The sequence below is a fragment of the Heliangelus exortis genome (assembly GCF_036169615.1).
Source record: "Heliangelus exortis chromosome W unlocalized genomic scaffold, bHelExo1.hap1 SUPER_W_unloc_2, whole genome shotgun sequence".
NCBI classification, from domain to species: Eukaryota; Metazoa; Chordata; class Aves; order Apodiformes; family Trochilidae; genus Heliangelus; species Heliangelus exortis.
This window is the reverse complement of record NW_027285919.1, coordinates 1,020,266-1,046,642: the sequence shown is the minus strand read 5'-3', so window position 1 is coordinate 1,046,642 and position 26,377 is coordinate 1,020,266. Positions and strand designations below refer to the sequence as shown.

Genomic DNA, 26,377 nt, shown 5'->3' with positions numbered 1-26,377 from the left:
AACTGGGGGCGAGCAGCACAAGATGGGGGATGGAGGGGGATGGGTGAGAGGGGGGAACTAAACTTATCCCTGGGGTGAGGGTGGTGGGATTGGTGACCCTCAACTTTTTAAGGAGGGTGGAGGAGCTGTGGTTGGGTCTCCCCCCACTTCATCCGGGGATTCCCAACTCCTTCTGGTTTGCAGGGCTGTGATAGGGGATCCCAAAGTCATCCCAATGGTTTGGGGGCTTCAGCTGGAGACCCTCAAATCACCCTGGAGCCAGGGGTAATGATGGCAAGTCTGGAATACTTCCAGGGGACTTAATAATCCCAGGGCTGAAGAGCCAATATCAGGGGCTCCAAAAATTTCTCAGGAGATCCCACCTCATCCCAGTAGATGGCAGCTCATCCTGCATGTGGGTGCAATAGGGGAATCCCAAGGTCTTGGTGGGATTTGGTACCATGACGGGGAATCCAAGATCATACAAAAGTGGTTGATTGAGATATAAGGCCCTGAATCACCCCAGGGGTTTTAGGCAGCAATGGGGGAGACCTAAATTACCTCTTGCAGTGTCAGTACAATTGGGTCATCACAGCTCAAGGCAGGTGTGGCTCAAAACCCCAGCACCCCCCGCCCCACAAAGTGGCCCCTTTGGGTTTTGGGTGCCAGCGTAGATCCTAAATAGGAAGTAAAAGATGATCAGTGAGTGTCCAAGTCTATGGTTAACCTCTCTATACCACCTCACACTCCATTTTCACTCACAGTAAGTTTGATGTAGGTTTTAGCTGCCCCCAGAACACAAAAATGCCAAACTCTACTTTGTTAGCACACTAGGGCTTCTTTCCCAAAAATGGGGTGACTCAGTCTGGGAAAAAAACCTCACTGGGTGCCTTAAGGAAAAGGAAAGCTTTCAGTCAAAGTGTGATTTTGGATAAAAATAATTGAATCCATCCAGGATTAAAATTTGACACTGGCGAGCAATGCAGGAGAAGGTTTAGGATCCGCTCAGCCCATCTCCACCATCAGAAAATCCTTCAGGGTTAGAGACCCCAGAGGTGTCCTGACTGCGGGGGACAGTTTAGTGACAGCTCAGATCTGGTCCAACAGTGACACCATCACACAGGCACCATGTCCTACACCTGCCCTGACTGCGGGAAAGATTTTCGGTGGAGATCAGCTTTCATCGAGCATCAACGGATCCATACGGATGAGAAACCCTTTAAATGTTCTGAGTGTGGGAAGGAGTTTGCCCAGAGTTCCTCTTTATCAAAGCATCGCCGCATCCACACGGGAGAGAAACCCTATAAGTGTCTGGAGTGTGGGAAGGAGTTTTCCCGGAGATCCAATTTATCACAGCATCGCCGCATCCACACAGGAGAGAAACCCTATAAGTGTCTGGAGTGTGGGAAGGAGTTTGCCCACAGTTCCCATCTATCACGCCATCACCGCATCCATACAGGAGAGAAGTTGTATCCCTGCACTCACTGTGGGAAAGCCTTCAACAACAGCACCTCTTGGATTAATCACCAACATGTCCACACCGGGGAAAAACCCTACACGTGTCCCCAGTGTGGGAAGGGCTTCAGAGCCAGCTCGAATCTCACCCGACACCTACGGATCCATAGGGGTGAACGTCCCTACAAGTGTCCTGACTGTGGGAAGAGCTTCAGGCGAAGCCACACTTTGAAGAACCATCAACGCCTCCATACCAGTGAAAAACATTAAAGCTACACTGAGTGCAAGATAAGATTTTACTGGAAATTAGATTTCATCTGTCATTACCTGACCCAGCACAGCCATCACCAAGTATGAAGGGTCAAGTTGCCCTCATTTTCCAAGCTCCATCACACCAATGATGCTTTCTCCAGCTTCTCATGGAGAACAAAATGCAGTCAGCTCAGGAACCACTTCATGTCCCATCCAAAATTTGACTTTTTATATTTGTTTCAGCGTCACGAATGTTTTTTTCCAAATAAGGAAAAAACAGGAAAGTATCCTCCTAAAGGGATGTGGCAGGATGGGATCCTGGACACTTTTCCTGCACACCAGGCTGGGCGTGCAGCTGAGGGAGCAGTAGAAGAGGGAGGCAGCAGACTGCAGGACAATGCTGACAGCAGCAGAGCAGGATCATCTCTACTACATGGTTTTTAAATCCTTCCAGGGATGGTGATTCTACCACCTTCCTGGGCTGACCAGTCCAACACCTAACGACTCTCTCAGAAAAGAAATGAGAGATCTGACCTAAACCTCCCCTGGTGCAACTTCAGGCCATGTCCTCTTGTCCTCTCATTGTTCACTTGAGAGAAGAGGCCAGCACCCACCTCAACACAACCTCCTGTCAGGGAGTTGGAGAGAGCAAGAAGCTCTCCTCTCAGCCTCATCTTCTCCAAACTGCACATTCCCAATTCCCTCAGTCTCTCCTCAGAGCACTTCTTCTCCAGACCCTTCACCACCTTGTAGATGCCTGCAGACTCCAGGAGCTGGCACAGCTCTTCAGAGGAGCGTTACTGCTCCTTGCCTGTCAGGAGGGATGCTTCATGAGCTCTCCTGAAACCTCTGTGACACCAGGGGTGATGTGATGGGACACCTCGAGCAGCCTGCAGTAAGGCTTCTGTCAGCTGTCCCCTGAAATAAGAGAATTACATCTCGAATGGTTTCTCACGAGGATGGAACAAGCTGGTGACAGCTCAGTAGACAAGAATCTGGAAGAAAAGCCCCAGAAAATCTTCCCTGCTTGATTGATTCATTTCTTGTGAAGCAGTAGACTTAGAGAAATAGAAGTAGTAGTTTAAAGAAACATATATGCAATGGTTTTACAGAAGTAGAAGTACAGAAGTTGTAGAAAAGTATAAGCAATATTTTAAGGGAGTCTCATGGAAATTTACTAGCTGACTAACATAGGTAGGTGTGTGTATGGCAATGATACATGTGATAATGGAATGTAATTACTATGGAAAACTTATCCATGAGAGAAGATAATGGGATAAATAACTGTTGCTGAAATCTGCAGAAGGAGCAAAACTGAGACAAAATTAGTTATGAGTTCTTTTTGTATTTTTATCTGTGCTGCATTTGTGTAGATTTTCCATTCTTATTTGGTTTTGTTATGCTCTACTGTTTTAAAAGTTGTGATCACCCTTCATAGTGAATAATGTTAGTGCACGTAATGCCACAAAGAAGTCAAAGAATGCCCTTTTAGTGTCCTAAAAGACATCAATTTGTAAAGTGCACCTCTTGAACTGAAGAAGCTGGAGTGAAGATGCTCAGCTGGTAGCCATCATGATATCATTGCCTTATGATACTCCCTTATGATATCATCATGCCTTTTGATGTGTGGACCCATGGGGTGAGGGGATTGCATTGTTGAGATGTCATTTGAGTATGTGGTTTTTGTGATCCAAGCAATCAGCCCTTGTGATTGCACAACCTGAACACTGAAGTATCTAATTTTGTGCTTTTATAATATCTATTTTCATGCATACTTGTGATTTGTGTTCCCTAAAAATTACTTGAAAATAAACTTCAATTCTTAGAGCAACAGAATTGATGTTTTGATTGTAGATAAATATTTCATTTCATCTTATTGTGATCAAGGGGTACTCGCATGGTGTCAGGAGGCTGTCACTCCTTGTTTACCCTCAGAGGGTAACTTTTCCCTGAAAGGGAAGCACTGGCCTGGGAGATGGAATCTCCTTTGGCTGTTGTCTGGGTCAGGCCATGGGATGTGACAGTCCTGTGCTGTTGTGCCAGCAGCAGGTGGTTGTGCTGGAGTGCCCTGACATTTCCTGTAGCCCCCCAGGGCTGTGCTTGGCCACTCAATTGAGCAGCTGCCCTGACTGAGGTTGGAGCAGCCCTGGCACCTCCAGTGTCACCCGTGGCTTGCGTGGGAAGAGGAGGGAAAGGAGATTCCCCCTGGCACTGCCTGGGTGTCCAGTGGGAGAGGGGGAGAAGCAGAGGTTGTGTCTCTAGAGGGGAAGTGGCTGTGCTGGAAAGGAGGGAGGGAGGGGACATGAGCCATGACTTCAGTGTGTGTCCCATTGGGTTCCTGGGGAGCCCCAGGGAGAGCTGGAGGGAGCCCCGAGAGAGCTGAGCAAGTGGCCAAGTCTGGTGCTGGTCCTGTGCTGCTGGGCCAGGCTCCTGAGCCTGAGAGAGCTGCTGGCAAGCAGAGAGTGCTGCAGAGAGAGAGCTCTGGGCAGGAGCAGCTCCTCTGCAGAGCGCAGCAGGGCTGAGGGCACTGCCAGGGTATCTGGGGGAGATGAGCAAGGCAGAGAGAGCTTCAAGGGGTGAAGATGGAGGGAATGAGAGGAGGCTCAGTAGAGGAGAACCTTCCCAGCTTCTGACATGGTGAGTGTCTGGTGCAGGGCAGTGAAGCTGGTGCAGTTGCTGGAGCCATCTCCTAAAGCTGCAGAGCCAGAGCTGCTGGGAGCTGGAAGGGGGGAAGGGGCTGGAGGTGGAAGGGGAATTGTGAAGAGGAGGGAGGAGGTGTGTGCAGGCAAGGGTGCCCAGGGCTGTCCTTCAGAGCAGGGTCCTGCAGCCCAGGGGCTGTGTGCTGGGGCAGGGACTCTGCTGCCTGCCTGCCTGCCAGGGGCAGCTCTCAGCCGGGCCGGGGAGCTCCCTGGTGCTGGCAGAAGCTGTGGCTGGCAGGAGACAGGGAGCACAGCGCAGGGTCCTGGTGCTGCTGAGAAAGGGATGAATTGCTCAGGGCTGCTCACAGCTCCAGCTGATGCCCAGAAGATTTCTGGGGGGACTTTTCAGGAGTCTCTCCAGGGAAGGGATTACCTGCTCCAGTCAGGCTCTGCTTCAACTTTTCTCTTCAGGGCTCAGGTTGGTGGGATGGAAACTCAGCTGTGCAGAGGAGAGCAGGGGCTGAGACTCCTCAAGCATCACCTGGACTGGGAACCTCCGGAAGTGCCTCCACCCCCCAGCAGCTCAGCTCAGCCTCCCCTTTCCATTGTCCTCAGGGGGTGTGTACCCTGTTCTTCAGCTTCTGCAACCCCGAGTGGCTGCAGGGCAGAGCTGAGCACACGGGGGCTGGGCTGGGCTCTGTGAGCAGGGGCAGGAAGGGAGACGGGGCCAAGGAACCAGCTCCTGGCTGGGGCAGCTCCAGGCAGCAGATGTGTCCATGGCAAGGAGGTGTCCATCTTCCCTCTGCCCTCTGGAGCTCTGGGCAATGCCCTCTGTAATGCTGGGGAGGATCTGACCCTCCCTTCATCAGACCAGCTCCCCCTTCTCTGCACGCAGCCACAGGCAATCCTCTTGCCTTGCTCTGTTCTCCCCGAGTGCAGCAGAAGTGCTGGGGGTTTGAGACATCCAAGAACATTCCTGGGAGTGATGCGGAGAGCTGAAATAAAAATGCAAACCTCCCTGAACTTGGCTTCTGCCATCCTGGTTCCTTAGTACTGGGAATGCAGATGCACGTGACCCCTTTTGTTTAGCTCTGCTTTCATGTGACAGACTTCACCACTAACAGTGTCTCTTTTTTGGGGGTTCCTCTTGAGCTGCAGTCTGCCCCTCAGAAGGAAACAGATGAGAGCAGAATTGATGGAGAGATCACATGTCCTCACTGCTTTACCAGACTGACACTTTACCTCCAGATATCCCTTAAAGACCAGTAGATATCTCAGGCACATCTGCCTTAAAAATACTCATCATTATTTATGACGTAAGTAGAAGAGAAAAAATGAAATGTCTCCCTTCAGGTATGCTCTGCAGGCTGGTACATTGAGGGTAAAAATTCTAAAATGTTTGTGGATGTCTAGAGTGGATTTATTCTGAATTCCCATCCATGTTCCTTTTTACAAATTTCTGTAGGGCAGGACTGACACCTGCAGAGCTAAGAGTGCAGCCATTTCTCCATATGACAGCATCAGCCAGCACCAACCACAGCTCATGAATGGGACTTGCCAAAATTCTTCCTGTATGGAGCAAGGTTCTTTGGGAATTTCCGTGAGCAACTGAATGGATCTTCCAAGAAAATTCTGACATTACTTATATAACATTTTCTTTCTCTGAGAGTGCACCATCCCCAGAGGCATCAGAGGTCCAACAGCAGCTCCATCAGGCAGTTTCTCCTCTAGGCGGGAGCTGCAGCTCTTGCACTTCTGGTTCTTCCTGGGCATCTACCTGGCTGCCCTCCTGGGTAACGGCCTCATCATCACCACCATCGCCTGTGACCACCACCTCCACACCCCCATGTACTTCTTCCTCCTCAACCTCTCCCTCCTCGACCTGGGATCCATCTTCACCACTCTGCCCAAAGCCATGGCCAATTCCCTCGGGGACAACATGGACATCTCCTACAACAGATGTGCTCCACAGGTCTTTTTCTTTTTATTCTTCATTCAAGCGGAGTACTTTTTCCTGACCATCATGTCCTACGACCGCTACGTGGCCATCTGCAAACCCCTGCACTACGGGACCCTCCTGGGCAGCAGAGCTTGTGTCCACATGGCAGCAGCTGCCTGGGGCACTGGGTTTCTCACTGCTCTGCTGCACACAGCCAATACATTTTCCCTGCCCCTCTGCCAGGGCAATGCCCTGGACCAATTCTTCTGTGAAATCCCCCAGATCCTCAAGCTCTCCTGCTCACACTCCTACCTCAGGGAAATTTGGGTTGTGGTTATAGGTTGCTGTTTTGGATTTGGGTGTTTTGTTTTCATTGTGGTGTCCTATGTGGAGATCTTCAGGGCTGTGCTGAGGATCCCCTCTGAGCAGGGAAGGCACAAAGCCTTTTCCACGTGCCTCCCTCACCTGGCCGTGGTCTCCCTGTTCATCAGCACTGGCATCTTTGCCTACCTGAAGCCCCCCTCCATCTCCTCCCCATCCCTGGACCTGGTGGTGGCAGTTCTATACTCGGTGGTTCCCCCAGCAGTGAACCCCCTCATCTACAGCATGAGGAACCAAGAGCTCAAGGGTGCTGTTAGGAAACTCACAACAGGAATTTTTCTCAAGTAATAAAAAGCTCAATTTATCATGCATGTAACTGATAATGTGTCTCATAGCATTAATGATGTGTCTTACAACAGACTCAGCCTGCTTTATGGAGCTGCTGGGGGTGGAGGTGTTTTCTCTCTTTTACACATCGTAATGCTGTGCACAAATAAATCTCATTGTTCATACCATTTCCTGTATCTTCCTTTCTGGTGTTAAACAAAGCTTTTTGGAAAGTTTTTCAAATAACATCTGTGTTCTCTGGGAAGTTGAATAAATAAACGATCCAGCAGTGAGTTCTTTACCTGATGTCCTTTTTTCTGAGATTCCTCTGCTGTAATGGTTGGGTCCAGCCACACTTGGAGTTCTCTGAGAAGGAGTTTAGAAAGCAAGGGGGTTCACTCTGACTGATACGGAGGCCTTTCCTCATGCTTTTCCCTTATCTCTGAAAAAATCACTCCAACCCTGTCCTGGCTCCATTTCCACTGTGTTCTACAAATCAGTGCCTCAGATCCCTGTGTCGGCCACTCCAGTTGTAACCCCTACATACCCCTTCCACATAGTAACAGAACAATCCTTGACATCAAATCCCATTAAGTCACAACTTCTATATTAAAATCACTTTTTCCCCAATATCTTTGTCACATGACAAAAATCAGGATGACTGGGTCAGAAGTCCATTTTAGTGTTCAATAGATGTCAAGTGATGGAACAGACCCTCCTGGAAGCCATATCAAAATGTATGGGGGAGAAGGAGGTGATCTGAGGAAGCCAACGCTGCTTCACAAAGGGCACACTGAGCCTCACCACCCTCCTGGCCTTCTGCCATGGAGTAATTGCAGCAGTGGAGAAGGGAAGAGCTGCAGACATCATCTACCAAGACTTGATGTGATCCCCCACAACATTCTCATTGCTAAATTGGAGGGAGATGTGTTTGATGGATGGACAGTAGGATGAGCAAGGAAATGGCTGGATGACCTCATGCAGACAGTTCTGGTCAATGGATAAGGTTCAAGGGGAATGCCATTAATGAAGGATGTACCTTCTGATTGTAAATACACCTTCTAAATAGTAGTGGATGTCCTCAGTACTAATTAATATCTTCATTAGTGACAGGGATGGTAGGATCAAGTGAATCCTCATCAAGTTTGCAGATGACACCAAGCTCAGGGGCTGAGTTGATTCACTTGAGGGTAGGGATGACAACCAGAGGGACCTGGACAGGTTTGAGGACTAGGTCTGTGCAGACCTCACGAAGTTCAACAAGGCCAAGTGCAAGGTCTTGCTCCTGGGAGGAGGAAATCCCCACTGTCAGTAAAGTCTGGGAGATGAATGACTGAGAGCAGCCCTGCAGAGAAAGACTTGGGGATCCTAGTGGGTCAAAACTTTTATGACAGGGTAACCCACCTAGCTGATCAAGGGAAGCACGTGGATGTAATATTTCTGGACTTCAGGAAGGCTTTTGGTACTGTCTCTCATAGCATCCTCCTGGATAAAATGTCCATCATAGAGCTGGACAACCGTGCTATGTGATGGGTGAGCAACTGGCCCACAGGTGGAGCACAAGGAGTGACAGTGAATGAGGTCACATCAGGCTGGTGACTGGTCACTAGTGGGGTCCTGCAGGGCTCCATCCTTGGCCCAGTCCTCTTCAACATCTTCATCAGTGACTTGGGTGCAGGACTGGAAGGAATCTGAAGCAAGTTTGTGGATGAGAGACCTCGGCAGGTTCGAGAGATGGGCAATCATCAGGCACAGGAAGGACAACTGCGGAACCACAAGTTCAGCAAGTGCTGAATCACCAACCACAAGGGCAAGTGCTGAATTCTGCACCTGGGATGGGGCAACCCTGGTGGCAAGTACAGACTGGGGAAGGAGTGGCTGGAGAGCAGAGAGGGTCCTGGGGGTCCCAGTTGATGGCAAACTGGACATGTGGCAGCAATGTGTCCTGGCAGCCAGGAGGGCCAACCGTGTCCTGGGGTGCATCAAGCACAGTGTCACCAGCCAGCCCAGGGAGGTGACTGTCCTGCTCTACTCTGCACTTGTACAGCCTCACTGTGAGTACTGTGTGCAGTTTGGGCACCCCAGTATAGGAAAGGCATCAAGGTGTTGGAGAGTGTCCAAAGGAGAGCAACAAGGATGGTGAAGAGTCTGGAAGGAATGACTTATAAGGAGCAGCACCAATCCTGACTGAGTCCAAGAAGTGTTTGAATGATGTTCTCAGGCAAATGGTGTCATTCCTGGTGTACCCTTCACAGGACAGGAGTTGGACTTGATCGTCCTGATGGGTCCCTTCCAACTCAGCATATTCTATGATTGTATGATAACACATTTGGTATCAGCAAGAAAAGGAGACACATCTTCCTTGGTTGTGCATGATGGGAGGTTGAGGACCAATGGGCTTCAGCTGAAACATAGGAGGAAAAAACTCAAAAACTTTCTCCTCATCAAGGCATTCAAGCACATCTACCATAGAGCTTGTGTAAACTCAATCCCTAAAGCTTTTCAAGAACAAAATAATAAAGGATTTAGCAACCTTCCCTTACCCCAAACCAACCCTGATGAGAGCAGGAGGTTGTCCTAGAGACCTCCTGATAGTCAGCCCTCTGATCACCTTTGTGGCCTCCTCTGGACTTGTTCTACAGCTCCAGGTCCTTTTTGTGCTTGGGGCTCCAGAACTGGACCCAGCACTGCAGTGGGGTCTCAGCAGAGAGGAGCAGAGGAGCAGAATCTCCTCCCCTGACCTGCTGGCCGCGCTGCTTTTTGTGTAGCTCAGGACATGCTTGGCTTCCTGGGCTGCCAGCACACTTTGCCAGCTGGTGCTGAGCTTCTCAGCAACCAGCACCCCCAAGTCCTCCTCCTCCTCCTCAGGGCTGCTCTCAATCCATGTTCTGCCCAACCTGTATTTGTGCTGGGGATTTCCCCAAATGAGGTGCAGGACCTTGTGCTTGTCCTTGTTGAACCTCATGAAGTTTTCATGGGCCCAGCTCTCCATCCTGTTCCTTTGCCTGTACAATCTCTGGAAAGGTGACTTTAGAAATGGTCACTGTATCACCACCACCAGGAAAATCTCTCTCTTTAGGCTTTGAACTTGGTTAGCTCTTCATCCCATCTTGGGGTAGCTGGGAGGTGGTGTACATTTTCTGACATTATTGATCTTCACACCCCACTGTCCCCTGGAAGAATCCAGACCCACAAAGGTCAGGATGGGCTCTGCCTTCCCAATGCCTGGGGTTCAGAGAGTGACCTCACTGCTTCATAAAAATAATACAAAACAAAACTCATGGCTTTAGAGCCACCTTTACAGAGCATTTGACTCTGCTCTAACAAGGCCATGGGGAGGCTCTGGCAGCAATGGCCCTCACTGGGGCCAATCAATGCTTCAAGGTACTTTCAGGTTCCATTCTGACTTCTGGAGCAGTTTGTTCATTCATCTCTCAGCACCTGAGGATCATGGACTCAGCACCAAACACACCCTGGGGCTCAGTGAAATACAGAGAGCACTGAAGGGCCATGGCTGTCCATGGGATATTCTTCACATCTTCAAGATTAGTACAGCTAATTGGAGAGGTTTTCATATGGTAGTTAATGAGGAACTTTTCAAACTGTGATTAATGTAAACTATTTGTTGTAATTTTGGGGTTTTTGATTTTTGTTATAGTTTTAAAATATATTTTTACAGATCATCTCATGATTTTTGGTTTAGAGAAGAGGTGATAGAAGTTCCCTGAGGGCTGACACCGTGTGGGCAACTTTACTTCTCATCTCCCCAGCCCCACCATTCCTTTCATGCCCCACCTGGGACTTCCATCCCTGGTCCTTGCATCAGACTTCTCCTCTCCTCTCTGCAGCTGGAGGTTACAGCTCCACTGCACCACCTCCCACCTGCTCTCCTCAGAGAACTGACTGCACACGGGCACAGCAGGAGTTTTCCTTTGTGCCAGCCAAGAAAAGTCAAACAGAGAAAGTGAAGAAGAATCTGATGGGAAATGGTTTAGAGAGACAGATGGGAAAAGAGAGATGTGATCATCATGACAGAGGTGGCTAAAGAGACAATCAGGCTGCTGAAAGACAGGCGAGCTTTGAACAACCTGCTGCTCAAAGCAGCACCCAGGGGAGAGGCATCTGAATGAGCAAAGAGTAGGAGAAGGGGACAGTTGGAGAGGAATGGGAATGGCCTTTGTCTGGACAGTCTGTGTCTGGAAAGGTGACTTTAGAAATGGTCACTGGATCACCACCACCAGGCAGAAGTGCACCAGGCACTCTGCACTTGGTATGTTCCTCACCCCTTTTTGATGTAGTTGGGAGGTGTTCTGCATTTTTCCTACAGTTTTTATTGCTCATCATCATGCCCCATGGCCCCCAGAAGAATCCTGACCCACAAGTGAGGGATGGGCTCTGCCTTCCTATTGCCTGGGGTTCAGAGTTTGGCCTGACTGATCCATACAATAAATAAATACATAAATACAGAAACAAACAAATAAGGAAATACCTGTGGCTTCAGAGCCACCTTTACAGAACCTTTGTCTCCCTGCAATCATGGCCTCCAGTGACCTTCTCTAACAAGTTTCTGGGGAGGCTTTGCCAGTAACAGGACCCAAAGGGGCCAACCAATGCTTCAAAATACTTCAAAATAATTTGGGTTTTTGTTTTGGCTTTAACTTTTAAAACCGTTTTTTTTTCAGTCTCCTGTCAGTACTCATGGGCTCAGTCTCTGGCACCAGGGGGCCCATTACAGTACTGAGCAGCCGGGAGTCACCCTGTGGTGTTTTTAGTGTTCAAGACTCACGCAGCAAATTGGAGAGGGTCCATTTTGGAGGAAGATTACAAAGAGCATCAAAAAAGGTTTTTTAAAAAGTTCTGTTTTACTGGTTTTCACTTCAGAATTGTATATTCAACTGGTATTGGTGCAGAGGGTCTCTGAAAGAGGGCTGGACAGTGAGGAGAAACCTTTGAGATCCAACGCTTCATGGAGAACATTGTTCCTCACCTCCCCAAACACAACATTGCTCTCATTGGTGGGAGGGATTTGGAGTCAACTGGGAGGGACTGGGAGAGACTGGGAGGGGATTGGGGTCAACTGGGAGGGACTGGGATGGATGGGGAGGGACTGGTTTATACTGGTGTGTACTGGCCTGTACTGGTTTAACTGGCCTATAGTGGTGTATAGTACTTATACTGGTTTATACTCATCTGTACTGGTTTGTACTGGTCTGTACCGGTTTACACTGTAGTGGTTATACTGGTTTATACTGGTCTGTACTGGTCTATACTGGTCTATGCTGGTTTATACTGGTTATACTGGTTATAGTGGTTATAATGGTTTATACTGGTCTATACTGGTTTACTGGTTAACAGTGGTCTGTACTGCTTTGTACTGGTCTATACTGCTCTCTACTGGTTATACTGGTCGATGCAGGTCTATACTGGTTTATACTGGTAATAATGGTTATACTGGTTTATACTGGCCTATGCTGGTCTATACTGGTTAGTACCTCATATTCGTTTATACTGGATATAGTGCTCTATACAGGTCTGTACTGGTCTATATTGGTTGTACTGGTTGTACTGGTATATACTGTTTATACTGGTCTATACTGGTCTATAGTAGTCTGTACTGCTCTATACTGGTATATACTCGTTAAACTGGTGTATACTTGTCTATACTGGTTACACTGGTTTATACTGGCCTATACTGGCCTATACTAGTCTATACTGGTTTGTACTGCTTCTATTCATTTATACTGGTTATACTGGTTTATACTGGTAAAACTGGTCTATACTGGCCTAAACTGGTCTATACTGGCCTAAACTGGTCTATACTGGTTTATACTGGTCTATACTGGTTTATACCGGTTTATATTGATTTATAATTGATTTATACTGGTCTGTACTGGTCTATACTGGTTATACTGGTTTATTCTGGCCTGTCCAGGTCTGTACTGGTTTTTAGTGGTCGATACTGGTCTATACTGGTTATACTGGTTTATCGTGGTTATATTGGTCTGTACTGGTTTTTACTGGTCTATACTGGTCTATACTGGTTTATACTGGTTTATACAGGTCTATCCTGGTTATACTGGTCGATACGGGTTTATACTGGTTTATACTAGTTTATACTGGTCTATATTGGTCTTTACTGGTTATACTGTTCGATACTGGTCTATACTGGTCATAATGGTTTATACTGGTCTTTACAGGTCTATACTGGTTTATGTTGGTTACACTGGTTTATACTGCTTAAACTGGTCTATACTGGTTTATACTGGTTATACTGGTCTATACTGGTTTATACAGGTTTATACTGGTCTATACAGTTTATACTGGTCTACACTGGTCCATAGAGGTTTGTACTGGTCTATACTGGTTATACTTGTTTATACTAATTTATACTGGCTTGTACTGGTTTCTACTGGCTTATACTGGTCTATACTGGTTTATACTGCTTATATTCATTTATACTGGCTATACTGGGCTATACTGGTTTATATTGGTTTTTAATGGTCTATACGAGTTTGTACTGGTCTATGCTGCTCTATACTGGTTATACTGGTCTATACAGGTCTATACCGGTTTATAGTCGTTATAGTGGTTATACTGGTTTCTATTGGTTTATACAGGTTTATACTGGCCTATACTGGTCTGTACTCATTTATACTGCTTATATTCTTTTACACTGGTTATACCGGTCTACACTGGTTATACTGGTTTATACTGGTCTATACTGGTCTATACTGGTCTATACAGGTCTATATAGGTTTATACTGGTTTTACTAATTAAACTGGTCTATACTGGTCTATACTGGTTTATACTGTTTATATTAGGTTGTACTGTTATATTGGTCTATACTTCCTATACTGGTTTCTACTGGTGTATACTGGTTTTTCCTGGTTTCTAGTGGTGTATACTGTTTGTACTGGTCTATACTGCTCTATACTAGTTATACTGGTCTATAAAGGTCTATACTGGTTTATACTCGTTATAGTGATTATACTGGTTTCTACTGGGCTATACTGGTCTATACTGGTTTATATGGCTTATATTCGTTTATACTGGTTATATTGGTCTATACTGGTTATAGTGGTTTATACTGGTCTATACTCGTCTATAAAGGTCTATATAGCTTTATACTGGTTTTACTGGTAAAACTGGTCTATATTGGTCTATATTGGTATATACTGTTTTATACTAGTTATACTGGTTTATACTGGTTATTATGGTCTATACTGGTCTATACTAGTTTATAATGCTTATACTGGTCTATCCTGGTTTATGTAGGTTTATACTGGTCTATACTGTTTGATACTGGTTTATTCTGGTCTGTACTGGTCTATACTGGTTTATACCAGTATAGAACTGGTAGAACTAAATCTCGCCACCTCCGTGAAGGATAACAAGAAGTCCTTCTACAGATACATCAGTAGCAAAAGGAGGGGCAAGGAAAACATTCATTCTTTAATGGACATGGACGGGAATGTAATTGTCAAAGATGAAGAAAAGGCTGAGGTATTTAACACCTTCTTTGCCTCAGTTTTTAACAGTAAAACGGGCTATCCTGAGGACAGCTGGCTTCTGGAGCCTATAGGAGACAAGAATCTAAACACCCCCCCCTGCAATCCAGAAGGAAACTGTCAGTGATCTACTGGGCTGCTTGGATCCCCACAAGTCTATGGGACCAGATGGGATCCACCCAAGGGTGATGAGAGAGTTGGCAGAAGAGCTCGCCAAGCCTCTCTCTATCATCTACCAGAAATCCTGGCTCACTGGGGACATCCCAGATGACTGGAAGTTGGCCAATGTCACGCCAATCCACAAGAAGGGCCGGAAGGAAGACCCGGGAAACTACAGGCCTGTCAGCCTGACCTCAGTGCCTGGCAGGGTTATGGAGCAGATCATCCTGGGGGCAATCACACAGCACCTGCAGGATGGACAGGGGATCAGACCCAGCCAGCACGGGTTTAGGAAGGGCAGGTCCTGTCTGACCAACCTGATCTCCTTTTATGATCAGGTGACTGCCTGGTGGATGAAGGGAAGGCTGTGGATGTGGTCTATCTGGACTTCGGCAAGGCCTTCGACACCGTCTCCCACAGCATTCTCCTGAGAAAGCTGGCTGCCCACAACTTGGACAAGCATACTCTGCACTGGGTTAAGAATTGGCTCGAGGGCCGGGCCCAGAGAGTGGTGCTGAATGGGGGTGCTTCCAGTTGGCGGCCGGTCACCAGCGGTGTCCCCCAGGGATCAGTACTGGGCCCAGTCCTGTTCAATATCTTCATTGATGACTTGGATGAGGGAATTGAGTCCATCATCAGCAAGTTTGCTGATGACACCAAGCTGGGGAGAAGTGTTGATCAGCTGGAAGGCAGGAGGATTCTGCAGAGGGACCTGGACAGACTGGAGAGATGGGCTGACTCCAATGGGATGAGCTTCAACAAGGCCAAGTGCCGGGTCCTGCATTTTGGCCACAACAACCCCATGCAGCGCTCCAGGCTGGGGACAGAGTGGTTGGAGAGCAGCCAGGCAGAAAGGGACCTGGGAGTCTGGATTGACAGGAAGCTGAACATGAGCCAGCAGTGTGCCCAGGTGGCCAAGAAGGCCAATGGCATCCTGGCCTGTATCAGAAACAGCATCACCAGCAGGTCCAAGGAGGTGATTCTGCCCCTGTACTCAGCCCTGGGGAGGCCACACCTTGAGTACTGCGTTCAGTTCTGGGCCCCTCAGTTCAAGAAGGATATTGAGGTCCTCGAACAGGTCCAAAGGAGGGCAACCAAGCTGGTGAAGGGACTCGAACACAGATCCTATGAGGAGAGGCTGAGGGAGCTGGGGCTGTTCAGCCTGGAGAAGAGGAGGCTCAGGGGAGACCTCATTGCTCTCTACAACTCCCTGAAAGGAGGATGGAGCCAGGCGGGGGTTGGTCTCTTTTCCCAGGCAGCTCTCAGTAAGACAAGAGGGCATGGTCTTAAATTGTGCCGGGGGGAGTTCAGATTGGATATTAGAAAGAATTTTTTCACGGAAAGGGTGATCAGACATTGGAATGGGCTGCCTGGGGAGGTGGTGGACTCTTCGTCCCTGGAGACATTTAAAAAGCGACTCGATATGGCACTCAGTGCCATGGTCTAGTGACTGTGGCGGTAGTTGTTCAAGGGTTGGACTCGATGATCTCTGAGGTCCCTTCCAACCCCGCCTATTCTATGATTCTATGATTCTATGATTCTATGATTCTATACTGGTTTATTCGCATCTGTACTGATTTATGCTGGTTTGTACTGGTTTATTCTGGTTTGTTCTGTATTTTTTATATTTATTATTATATACCGCATATTATAATCTTATATATTTTAGAATTACTTATAATATTAATAATAATAGTAATGTTTATAATATGTTATATACAATACATAATGATATATAATAATAAATATATAATATATATCATATATAATTCGAAATAGATAATAGATAATACATAAAAATATACAAATATAATATATGATAAATCATATTATAATAAACATATTATAATAATTATTTTATTATATTTTAATATTTTATATTATTATTTATTAATATTCATTATTGTGTATTATTATTTATATTATTATATTTATTTTCTAAAAATATATATTATTTTAATATTTATTCCTTATTTATTATATACTGTATACCATTATTTATTATATAGTTTAAAATAACATTATTACTTATCATTGTATATTTTCATTTATTACATATATATATAGTACTATATATATAGCATATATAGTATATCTATACTATATATATTATATAGTATATGTTTATAATATATAATATATTATTATTATTAATATTGTTTTTTAGTCATTATATGTGTATTATGTATTATATTTTTATATGTTCATATTTATTACTATATAATTTAAATTATTATTAATTTATTATTACGTAATTTATCTGTTATATTTGTTATTATATATTAAATGTATTATTCTATATCAATATTTATTGTTATTTGAGTTACTTATAATCATTTATTCTTATAATTTTTTATATTTATTATTATTTACATATTTCTCATTTTGTTTTTAAATTATTATAATTTATTTATTAATATTTTTAAATTTTAATTATTTATTATTTATGTAATTATTTTATGCATTTAACTATTTATTCTTTTATTTTAAGATTCTATTTAACAATTTATACAATTTAATTTATTTCAGTCAATTTTCCTTTTTACTCTCCATTTGATTTCTCTGAATATTCCCCCCACGCCCCTCATTTCCAGCTTTGGAGCCCTCAGTAGAGGGCGGTGAATCGGCGTTAATTGGGCAGCACTTTAATTGGGGAACTAAAGGGGGAGGAGGGGTTTGGTCACGAGCATCACTGGGGGGAACCGAGGGGAGAGGGGCACATGGGAACAACCTCATGAGGGGCAGCTCGTACTTAGCCTATGGTTGAGGAGTGTGTTGGATTGGCCATGAAACTTTATCATGCTTTGCTTTGCTTTGTTTGCAGAGAGGAAAACTCCTGCTGTGCCCATGTCCAGCAGTTCTCTAAGGAAAAGAGGGGGGAGCTGGTGCAAAGGAGCTGAACCATCCAGCTGCAGAGAGCAGGGGAGAAGTCTGATGGGAGGAGAAGTGATGCAAGTGCCAGGGGCCAAGGAGAGCAGTGGTGGGGTTGGGGAGGTGAGGAGCAAGGGTGTCCATCCAGGGTCACACCTCAAGGAGCTGCTTCTCCTGCTGGTGCAGACCTCCTGAGGAGACCCTCTGGGTCATTATCACTTGGAGAATGCTGCTAGAACCTCTCCTCTGAAGTACAAATAATGAAATATTTCCTCTCAAATAAGACTGCAAAGGTGCACATTGAAATCTTCATCCTGATATCCATCGGGAACAAAATTAATAACTCCAAGGAGCTCTACAGGTCTTGAAGACATGAAGGAAAAAACAAAAGATAAACAGCTCCTTTGGGGTTTTCAGGCTCATTAAATGAACTTCAGATATTGAGAGAAGAAAAAAAAAATCTCTGATAAAGTCAAAGTCAGAAGCAAAACCCAAAATACCTTCACACACTGATGGGCTCCCCTGAGCCTGCCAGAGCCTCCCCATGGCCTCGTTAGAGCAGATCCCTGGAGGCCATGATTGCAGGAGGCAAAGGCTCTGTGCTGGTGGCTGTAGTGCTGAGAAAACCCTTTGGTTTGTTGGATGCAGCAGAAAGGCCAAGCCCTGACCCCAGGCCCTGGGAAGGCAGATCCTGAGAGCCTCAAGAGAAAGTTTCCTCTCCCCAGCCTTGGTGGCCCAGGACACTGCTATGGCCAAGGGGACAATGACCTCACTCCTTGACAGAGCCCTTGGCCACCTCTCCTGCAGGCTGTCCCACACTGTCCATGCCTGCAGCTCCTTCCCTTCAGGCTGTTGTCACCCTTCCTGCTTTCCCACCTAACTCTCACCCCAGCATTTCCATTCATTCTCTGCTTTCTCTCTGTTTATCCCTGGCTTTGCCTTGAAAACAAAATCCTGGGCTGATCCAGAACCCTTCTAGGAAAACCTGTAACACAAGGATACCCTTGGGGTGAGATTTCTTGTTCTTTTCCTCCAGGAAGAACCTTCCAAGGTGACCATTGTGATGGTTTTGGACTACCAAGAGAAGTTCCATCATAAGGCTTTATAGAACGGTCTGGGTGTGAAGGGATGTAACAGACCACGCTTGTGTTTCTCATGATCACTCCAAAAGGACTGCCCATACCACCTGTGTGAAAACTTCCTCATGGTGCAGCCTGGAGTTTTGCTGGGATGGGTACAGAAAGCCTCCTCCTTAAACCTGGGGGTTAGGGTTGGGAATGGCTGGGGAGAGATGGACAATGGCTGCAGGGTGACAAAGGCCCAGGGACACCATCCTGCTTGTTCCGTGCCACCAAGTGCACAGAGCAGCCTCCTCTGCCCTGCACCTCCATCTCTGGGCTCCCTTCAGCAGCCCTGGCTCTGCACCGCAGCCCCTGCTGGCAGTGTTCCCCTCCATGGCCATGCAGGGCCAGTTACACACCCATGGCTTTCTCTGCCAGGGTTTCACTTGCCAGCCCAGAACAGCTCCCTCCAGGCTCTCCCACCTCCCCTCCCCTCCCCTCTCTCCCAGCACAGCCCAGTTGCTGCTGGCCCCACACCAGTGCCCTCCCCAGGCTGCTCTGGGCAGTCCCACCACAGCCCCAGCCCCTCTGAAGGGCACAGCAGCTCCTGGGGGGCAGAGAGAGCTCAGAGCCCCAGATGGGTGACCATGCATGGCAAAAGGAGCAGGAGGCACCCTGTGTCCCCTGCTCTCCTCTCCAGGAGATCCACAGAGCTCTGCAGCCCCTCGGGGCCATCCCCTCTGCCCAGCCCAGCACAACAGCCCTGGCCCTTGTGCTGCTCAAGAGCTCTGACTGCTCCAGGCACAGAGCAGCCTTCCCAGGGCTGCTGCAGACAGGGAGGGGCTTTCACTTCCCATTCGTTCATAGTACGCAGAGCAGAGACAGCAGACAAAATATTTGTTGCAGGTTCCTTTATTTCACTTGAAATATGTGGAGTTTCTCCTTTTGCACAAAGTTTCCTTACTGGTCACGAAGGATGAGTGCATATTAAAAGACGAGGGATGAATAATGATGTTACTTTGAAGAAATTAAAATAACAGTGGAAGGAAAAGGAAATAAGGTAAAGAAAGACAATCTTTCAATGTCCTGAAACACACTGTGAGTCATCTGAAGAGGACAGGACGACACCTATGGCTGCTGAAAAACCCTGACCATTTCCTCAGTGAACCCTTGAGCTCCTGGTTCCTCATGCTGTAGATGAGGGGGTTCACTGCTGGAGGAACCACCGAGTACAGAACTGCCATTGCCAAGTCAGGGATCGGGAGGAGATGGAGGGGGGCTTCAGGTAGGCAAAGATGGCTGTGCTGATGAACAGGGAGACCACGGCCAGGTGAGGGAGGCATGTGGAAAAGGCTTTGTGCCTTCCCTGCTCAGAGGGGATCCTCAGCACAGCCCTGAAGATCTCTACGTAGGACACAACGATGAAAACAAAACAGCCAAAAGATACACAAACACTGACCACAAGAAGCGAAATTTCCCTGTGGTAGGAGTGTGAGCAGGAGAGCTTGAGGATCTGGGGGATTTCACAGAAGAACTGGTCCAGGGCATTGCCCTGGCAGAGGGGCAGGGAAAATGTATTGGCTGTGTGCAGCAGAGCAGTGAGAAACCCAGTGCCCCAGGCAGCTGCTGCCATGTGGACACAAGCTCTGCTGCCCAGGAGGGTCCCATAGTGCAGGGGTTTGCAGATGGCCACGGAGCGGTCGTAGGACATGATGGTCAGAAGGAACCACTCTGATCCAATAAAGAAGAAAAGAAAAAAGACTTGTACAAGACATGCCTTGTAGGAGATGTCCGTGTTGTCCCCGAGGGAATTGGCCATGGCTTTGGGCAGAGTGGTGGAGATGGATCCCAGGTCGAGGAGGGAGAGGTTGAGGAGGAAGAAGTACATGGGGGTGTGGAGGTGGTGGTCACAGGCGATGGTGGTGATGATGAGGCCGTTGCCCAGGAGGGCAGCCAGGTAGATGCCCAGGAAGAGCCAGAAGTGCAAGAGCTGCAGCTCCCGCCTGTCTGCAAATGCCAGGAGCAGGAACTGCCTGATGGAGCTGCTGTTGGACATCTGCTGATTCTAAAAGGCATGGGGAGCTGTTTGAGGAGGAAACACAATAATTCAGGACACAATTTTCTGAAAAATGAGACCCAATTCCCATTCCAAATCTCCATCCTACACACACACACTTTTCTAGTTCTTCCCTAAAGCCCATGGCTACAACCCTGCTTGTTGATGTTTGTGTCTGCAGCAGGGACTCTGTTCACTGGCTGCCAAGGAGTTTTCCCAGCCCTGCAATGGGGGCTTCGTGGGAATGGTGGGGACAGGGACCAATATCAGAGTAGAAATTATTCATATGCAATCATTGGTGATGCCAAAGTCTTGCATGTTCTGTGCTCTCTGCATAAAAGAGCCCGCAAAACAGAAGGCAGTTTGAGAGGTTTGTTTTTTATAGCTCCCTCCATCTCCTCTGGGGAGTGTTCTTGGGGATCAGAACCCCTCAGCATTGCTGCAGCACTGAGGCAGAACAGAGTGAGCAAAGAGCATTGCCTGCAGCTGCATGCAGAGAAGGGGGAGCTGGGCTGTGTCTCTGCCTCTCCCTGCTGAGAGCAGAGGGACCCAGCTCAGAGCACTCGGTGTCTGACCCTTTCTCAAGGTCTCAGCACCCCGTTTCCAGCCCAGGACACACCAGGCTCATTGTGCCCCCTGGAAGGCAGCTCCCAGCTTGGACAGACAGCCCAAGGAGACAGCCCAGGGATGGAATGAGGGCATCTGATGAAGGGAGGTCAGCTCCCTGCCCAGCCTCACTCAGACTGCACTGCCCAGACTTCCCAGGGCAGAGCACAGCTGGACACCTCCTTGCCTGAAACCATCTGCATGGCAGGAGCCCCAAGAGCTGTGCCTGCAGCTGAAACTCCCGCTCCCAGCCTGACATCAACAGCAAGAGCAGCTGAGGGGGGCATGGAGAGAGGCAGAGGGGCACTCAGGAAAGCCTTTCCCTCCCCCAGCCCTGCACTGAAATAAATTTGAGGCTCTTTGAGCAAATGTAACCGAATAATAACTTTTATTGATTACAATAAAACAAGGATTAGGCAAGATACCCAGCGCTGGACGACAGGGGAGTCCTGCTCTACCTCCTGTCCCACACCCCAAGAGTCCACAGCTCTCTCTTATATACTCTGTCTTCCTCGTCCTTCTCGAGTTTTCTTCGAAGTACTCTGCGCATGCGTGACTTGTTGCTAGGTTGAAGCTCTCCTGTCTTCCTCAAGCATCTTCTCCCACATGCTAAAAGTTTCTTAACACTTCAAAACTCTCTAAAATTTAAAAGACACTTTAACTACGTTTTACATTGAAACAAGGACATATCTTTTAATGCGTTTACATATAATTTCAACAAGAACATAGTTGCCTTTTTCCCTATTCATGGCCAAAATAAATCAGGAACACATTCCAGCATATATTCTATCACAATCCCCCCTTTATTCTTATCCTGATTTATTTTGATCATATCTTTGCAACTCTTTCTCAGCCAATTCCATCACTTCAGCCTGTTCCTCATCGGGTACCTGGTTATATTTAGTTCTAATAAGCATCAGATGTGCTGCTTCTAACCTTTTTTTAACGATAACAATTAGTTTGTTAAATATACAAGGCCCAAAGGTAAGTGTAAACAATAACAAAAGTAACGGTCCTGCAATAGTAGACAACAGAGTGGTAAGCCATGGAGACTGATTAAACCAGCTTTCATACCAACTTTGGTGTGACTCCCTTTCCCTCCTGCGTTGGTCCAATCTCTTTCGCAATTCACTCATAGTGTCAATTGCTACTCCAGTGTGATCTGCATAGGAGCAACATTCCTCCCTTAATGCTACACAAAGACCCCCCTTTTGTAATAGTAATAAATCCAGACCCCTACGATTCTGTAATACAACTTCCGATAATGATCTGACAGATTTTACCAATCCATCAATCGCTTGTTCTATTTTACCTATATCCTCATCTACAGAGATTCGCAATGCTCTGAATTCCTTTTGTTGGTTAACCAATGAGGCAATTCCTGTTCCGGCACCCACCCCTCCTGTAGTTAAAAGTGTTGCTATAGTAAGGGCGGTAACTGGCTCTCTTTTCTCAAGATGATGTTCTGGGGTGATGTGCTGTTCCAAAATATATTCTTTTGGATGATAAGTGATTTTTGGTATAATAGCAACCTGAATGCAATAATCATGGGTGTAGTTGAAAATTTTTAATGATAAACAAGGGGTAAGTCCTATACTGTGACATACCCAACGAGTATTAGGAGCTGGAAGCAACCAATCTGCTCGTTGCTTCTGTCCCGGATTCAATGTAGTATGATTGTACAGGTGCTCCTTGTTCTTAGGGACTGTGCCGATACATCGTCCCTGTCCTGTTACTTGAGAGAGAGTTATCCCCTGAATATTTTCCCTATTAATTTTCCAAAGACATTCTCCTGGATTTGTTCCATTTATTCTTTTCCCTTTAGCTGTCACTCCAAGAGCTTCATAAAAAGGGGGTCGAATATTGTAGCACAACCAGCAATCCTTTGCTAACGTAGGATTGGTTTTGTTTAGTAAATTGTAACTGGCTTGCATAATTTTCCAAAGAGAACCATAGCTGGAACGTTTATCGATTTCGTCTGCCGTTTCATTATTTGTTTGGGAAATACCTGATCTCCTTCCCAGTGTTCTTAGTGAGCGATTGTCCACCTTTATCTCAGGATCAGGGTCCCCTAATCCTGGATTAGGACCTATAAGTTCCGGCCCTTTGGAAACAGATTCCTTTTTTATGAGAAAATGACCACCCCTATCAGTACCTGGTTCCCACAACCTAGCTCCCCAAGTCTTTCCCACTATCCATCCCAAATCTTCTGATTGGGTGACGTTAATATAAATCCATTGACAGCTTCCTCCTTTAACAATGCTCCCTCCAGAACGCTCCGGAGGGTCACAGCCATAGGGACCCCATCCTACCCTTAAAAATCTATCTGGATTGTCAACCCGCCAATCCGAAGCAACGGTTTCACAACCCCAGTAAGCACAATAATAGTGTCCAGGATAATTGCAATACCCTTTGCCTGGATTTGAGCTGGGACAAAAATAGAAACCTAATAAATTCAAGCAAGGCTGTGTTTGCACAATATCACATAGATAGCTAGTAAAGCTAGGACCACCAGGAGTAATCTTTGTTTGAAGTACTTTTTGATCTTCCCATCATATCAAGGACCACTTAAATGGTTGGTGGGGCATGTGTATTTCAGCCTTTGCTGCTCCTATCATGACAAAATAAAATAAGGTTAAGGTGGTTAGGGGTTTAAGACCAGTGTAGCCTTGTGATGATGTTGCCCTATTCACATACCCTTGTCCTATTATAAATTGTTTCCCCAAAAAGACCTTATTCCGACGATAACGTTTGACATATTTTCGAACAACATAACAAGCTAAACAGAAATGCCATTGTTACAAACATTGGAATGACAATTTTCACAGTCTGCTCAGTCTTGACACAGATAACATCTGAAATGAGGATACGTTGTTTCTCAATTAAACCATATTCATATACTGCGTAAACATAACGTATATATTCTTTATAGCTCTTAAAAAAAAATACAGTGTTGGATAACATCAGAGGGGCAACCTATGCTTTCAACAGTTCCTAGTCCATATTCTTTACAGCATTTTAACATTCAAATTATATTCCTTTGAATGGCATTTCACCTCCAGAGTCACAGCAAATATACCTATAATAGAACACAGTGAGCAGAGTGAGCAGAGAGAGAAACAGGGAAATAAATTTCGGTTCGTATTATATGCCAATCACAATAAAATCAGAAGGGGCGATCTTGAAGTGAGTATTCCCATGCACTCTACCTCCCTACCGGTTACGCACTGTTTCCGCTGTAAGAGTTCTTGTCTCCACACATATTATCCTTCTGTCTCACTCGTCAACTCGGTTGCGTCGAGCTACGAGGAAAGAAAATTCTTCTTGACAGCAAGGATATTCTTCAGGAGCCCTCTAGGAAATCAAAGTGCCATAATTGTTAATAGGGTTAGTAGATGCGGGTAATAGTTTTTATTTCAAAGCTCAAGCATTAATCCTCCTTCTGTTATTTATTTCCATCTATACCTTCGTCGTTGTAATTTGAATTTTAACTCTCCCGGATTTCCATCTATCTGCCACTCTGGTCCTGGTTCCTCCACTGGTCCTTTGATTCTACTAGCATGTGTCCATCCCCTTTCAGCTGTTCTAACTGCAGTCTCAGTAGTGAACAACACAAGGTAAGGACCTTCCCATTGTGGTCTTAATGTTGTCTCTTTCCATGCCCTGATCAAAACCCAATCACCTGGTTTCACACGATGCAATTTTAGGTCTAATGGTGGTCTCTGGGCTAAAATTCCCCTTTTCCATAACTCTTCCCTATATTTCATTAATGTTGTCAAATATACATTCATATTTTGATCTGTGATCATAGGATGATCCTGTGGTTCTCCCATATTATAGGGCATTCCATACAGCATTTCAAACGGTGATATTCCCATATCAGTTTGAGGTTGTGTTCTAATGTTTAGTAATGCTAGGGGCAAACATTGTATCCATGACATACGAATTTCTAGCATAAGCTTTGTTAATTGTTTCTTAATCTCTCTATTCATTCTTTCCACTCTACCAGAACTCTGCGGATGCCAAGGAGTATGATGATCCCACTGTATTCCCATTGCTTCAGTAAGATCAGTTAAAATTCTGGATACAAAGTGGGGACCTCTATCCAAATCAATTGTTTCTACCACTCCATATCGTGGGATAATCTGTTCTAAAAGAATTTTAATCACTGCTCGTGCTGTACCTCTTGCTGTAGGGAAAGCCTCCACATAATGGGTCAAGTGATCTACCATTACTAATAGGTACTGGTATCTCCCGACCTTAGGTAATTCTGTAAAATCAATTTGGATGTTTGCGAATGGTCTGCGTGCTGCCGGTCGGCCTCCCTGCGGGGGTTGTCTAAGGTGGCGACTATTCACTTGCAGACAGATAGCACATCCTTTTACTACCTGTTTTGCCAAATCGTCTGCCCCTATACACATATATTTAGTAGCAAACTGATCCACCAGTCCCCGTGCTCCCCAATGAGTTACACTATGAATCCTTCTCATAATTTCAATGGCCACAGATTTTGGCACAACAGTTCTATTATCTTCTGGGAGAGTCCATTTCCCTTGAGAATTCTCTCGCAGTCCCATTGCCTCCATCTTTTGTTTCTCTGCAATAGTGAAGCTGTAAAGTTTCCACGTGTGCTCTGAAGGTGACAGAGGTTTTGCTCTGGGACCCATCCTTGGTACTGGTACTGGAAGGGACGCGGCTCTTTTGGCTTCTTGATCTGCTGCATTATTCCCTCTACTTTTAAAATCCAGCCCCCTTTGATGGCCTTTCAAATGTACAATTGCAATTTTCTCTGGACCTCTTAAAGCTCGCAAAACATCTTTAATCAATTCTCGATGTATTAAATTCTTTCCTTGTGAATTTATTAATCCTCTCTCTTCCCATATTTTACCAAAGGTATGAACTACTCCATAAGCATACTTAGAGTCAGTATAAATAGTGCCAATCTTGTTTTGCAAAAGCTGTAAGGCTCATAATACAGCATAGAGTTCACACGCCTGCGCCGACCAGGAATGGTGCAGGGGTCCTGACTCAATAACTATTAATTCCTCTCCTCCAATAATAGCATACCCTGACACTCTTTTTCCATTTATAACACGAGAAGAGCCATCTACGAACAACTTATCTCCTTCGTCCAATTCCTCTTCCTCTAAATCTGGTCTAATCTTTGTCTGTTCCTCGATGGTCACCAAACAGTCATGCATCG

At 46.1% G+C, this 26,377-nt stretch overlaps 2 protein-coding genes and 1 pseudogene across 2 annotated transcripts; 2 read left to right on the top strand and 1 right to left on the bottom strand.

The window, feature by feature from the left end:
- The first annotated feature begins 938 nt into the window (after positions 1–938).
- LOC139790598 (zinc finger protein 664-like) lies at positions 939–1,924 on the top strand. Its single transcript, XM_071732470.1, has one exon. It carries the CDS (start codon positions 1,108–1,110, stop codon positions 1,702–1,704), a length of 597 nt encoding a protein of 198 aa, XP_071588571.1. The 5' UTR covers positions 939–1,107; the 3' UTR covers positions 1,705–1,924.
- A 4,247-nt stretch (positions 1,925–6,171) lies between these two features.
- LOC139790573 (olfactory receptor 14J1-like) lies at positions 6,172–6,933 on the top strand. The gene has a single exon (XM_071732438.1). The coding sequence runs from the start codon at positions 6,172–6,174 to the stop codon at positions 6,931–6,933; it is 762 nt and encodes a 253-aa protein (XP_071588539.1).
- Positions 6,934–19,615: 12,682 nt separating this feature from the next.
- Positions 19,616–20,583, bottom strand: LOC139790572 (olfactory receptor 14J1-like; annotated as a pseudogene).
- Positions 20,584–26,377: the final 5,794 nt, after the last annotated feature.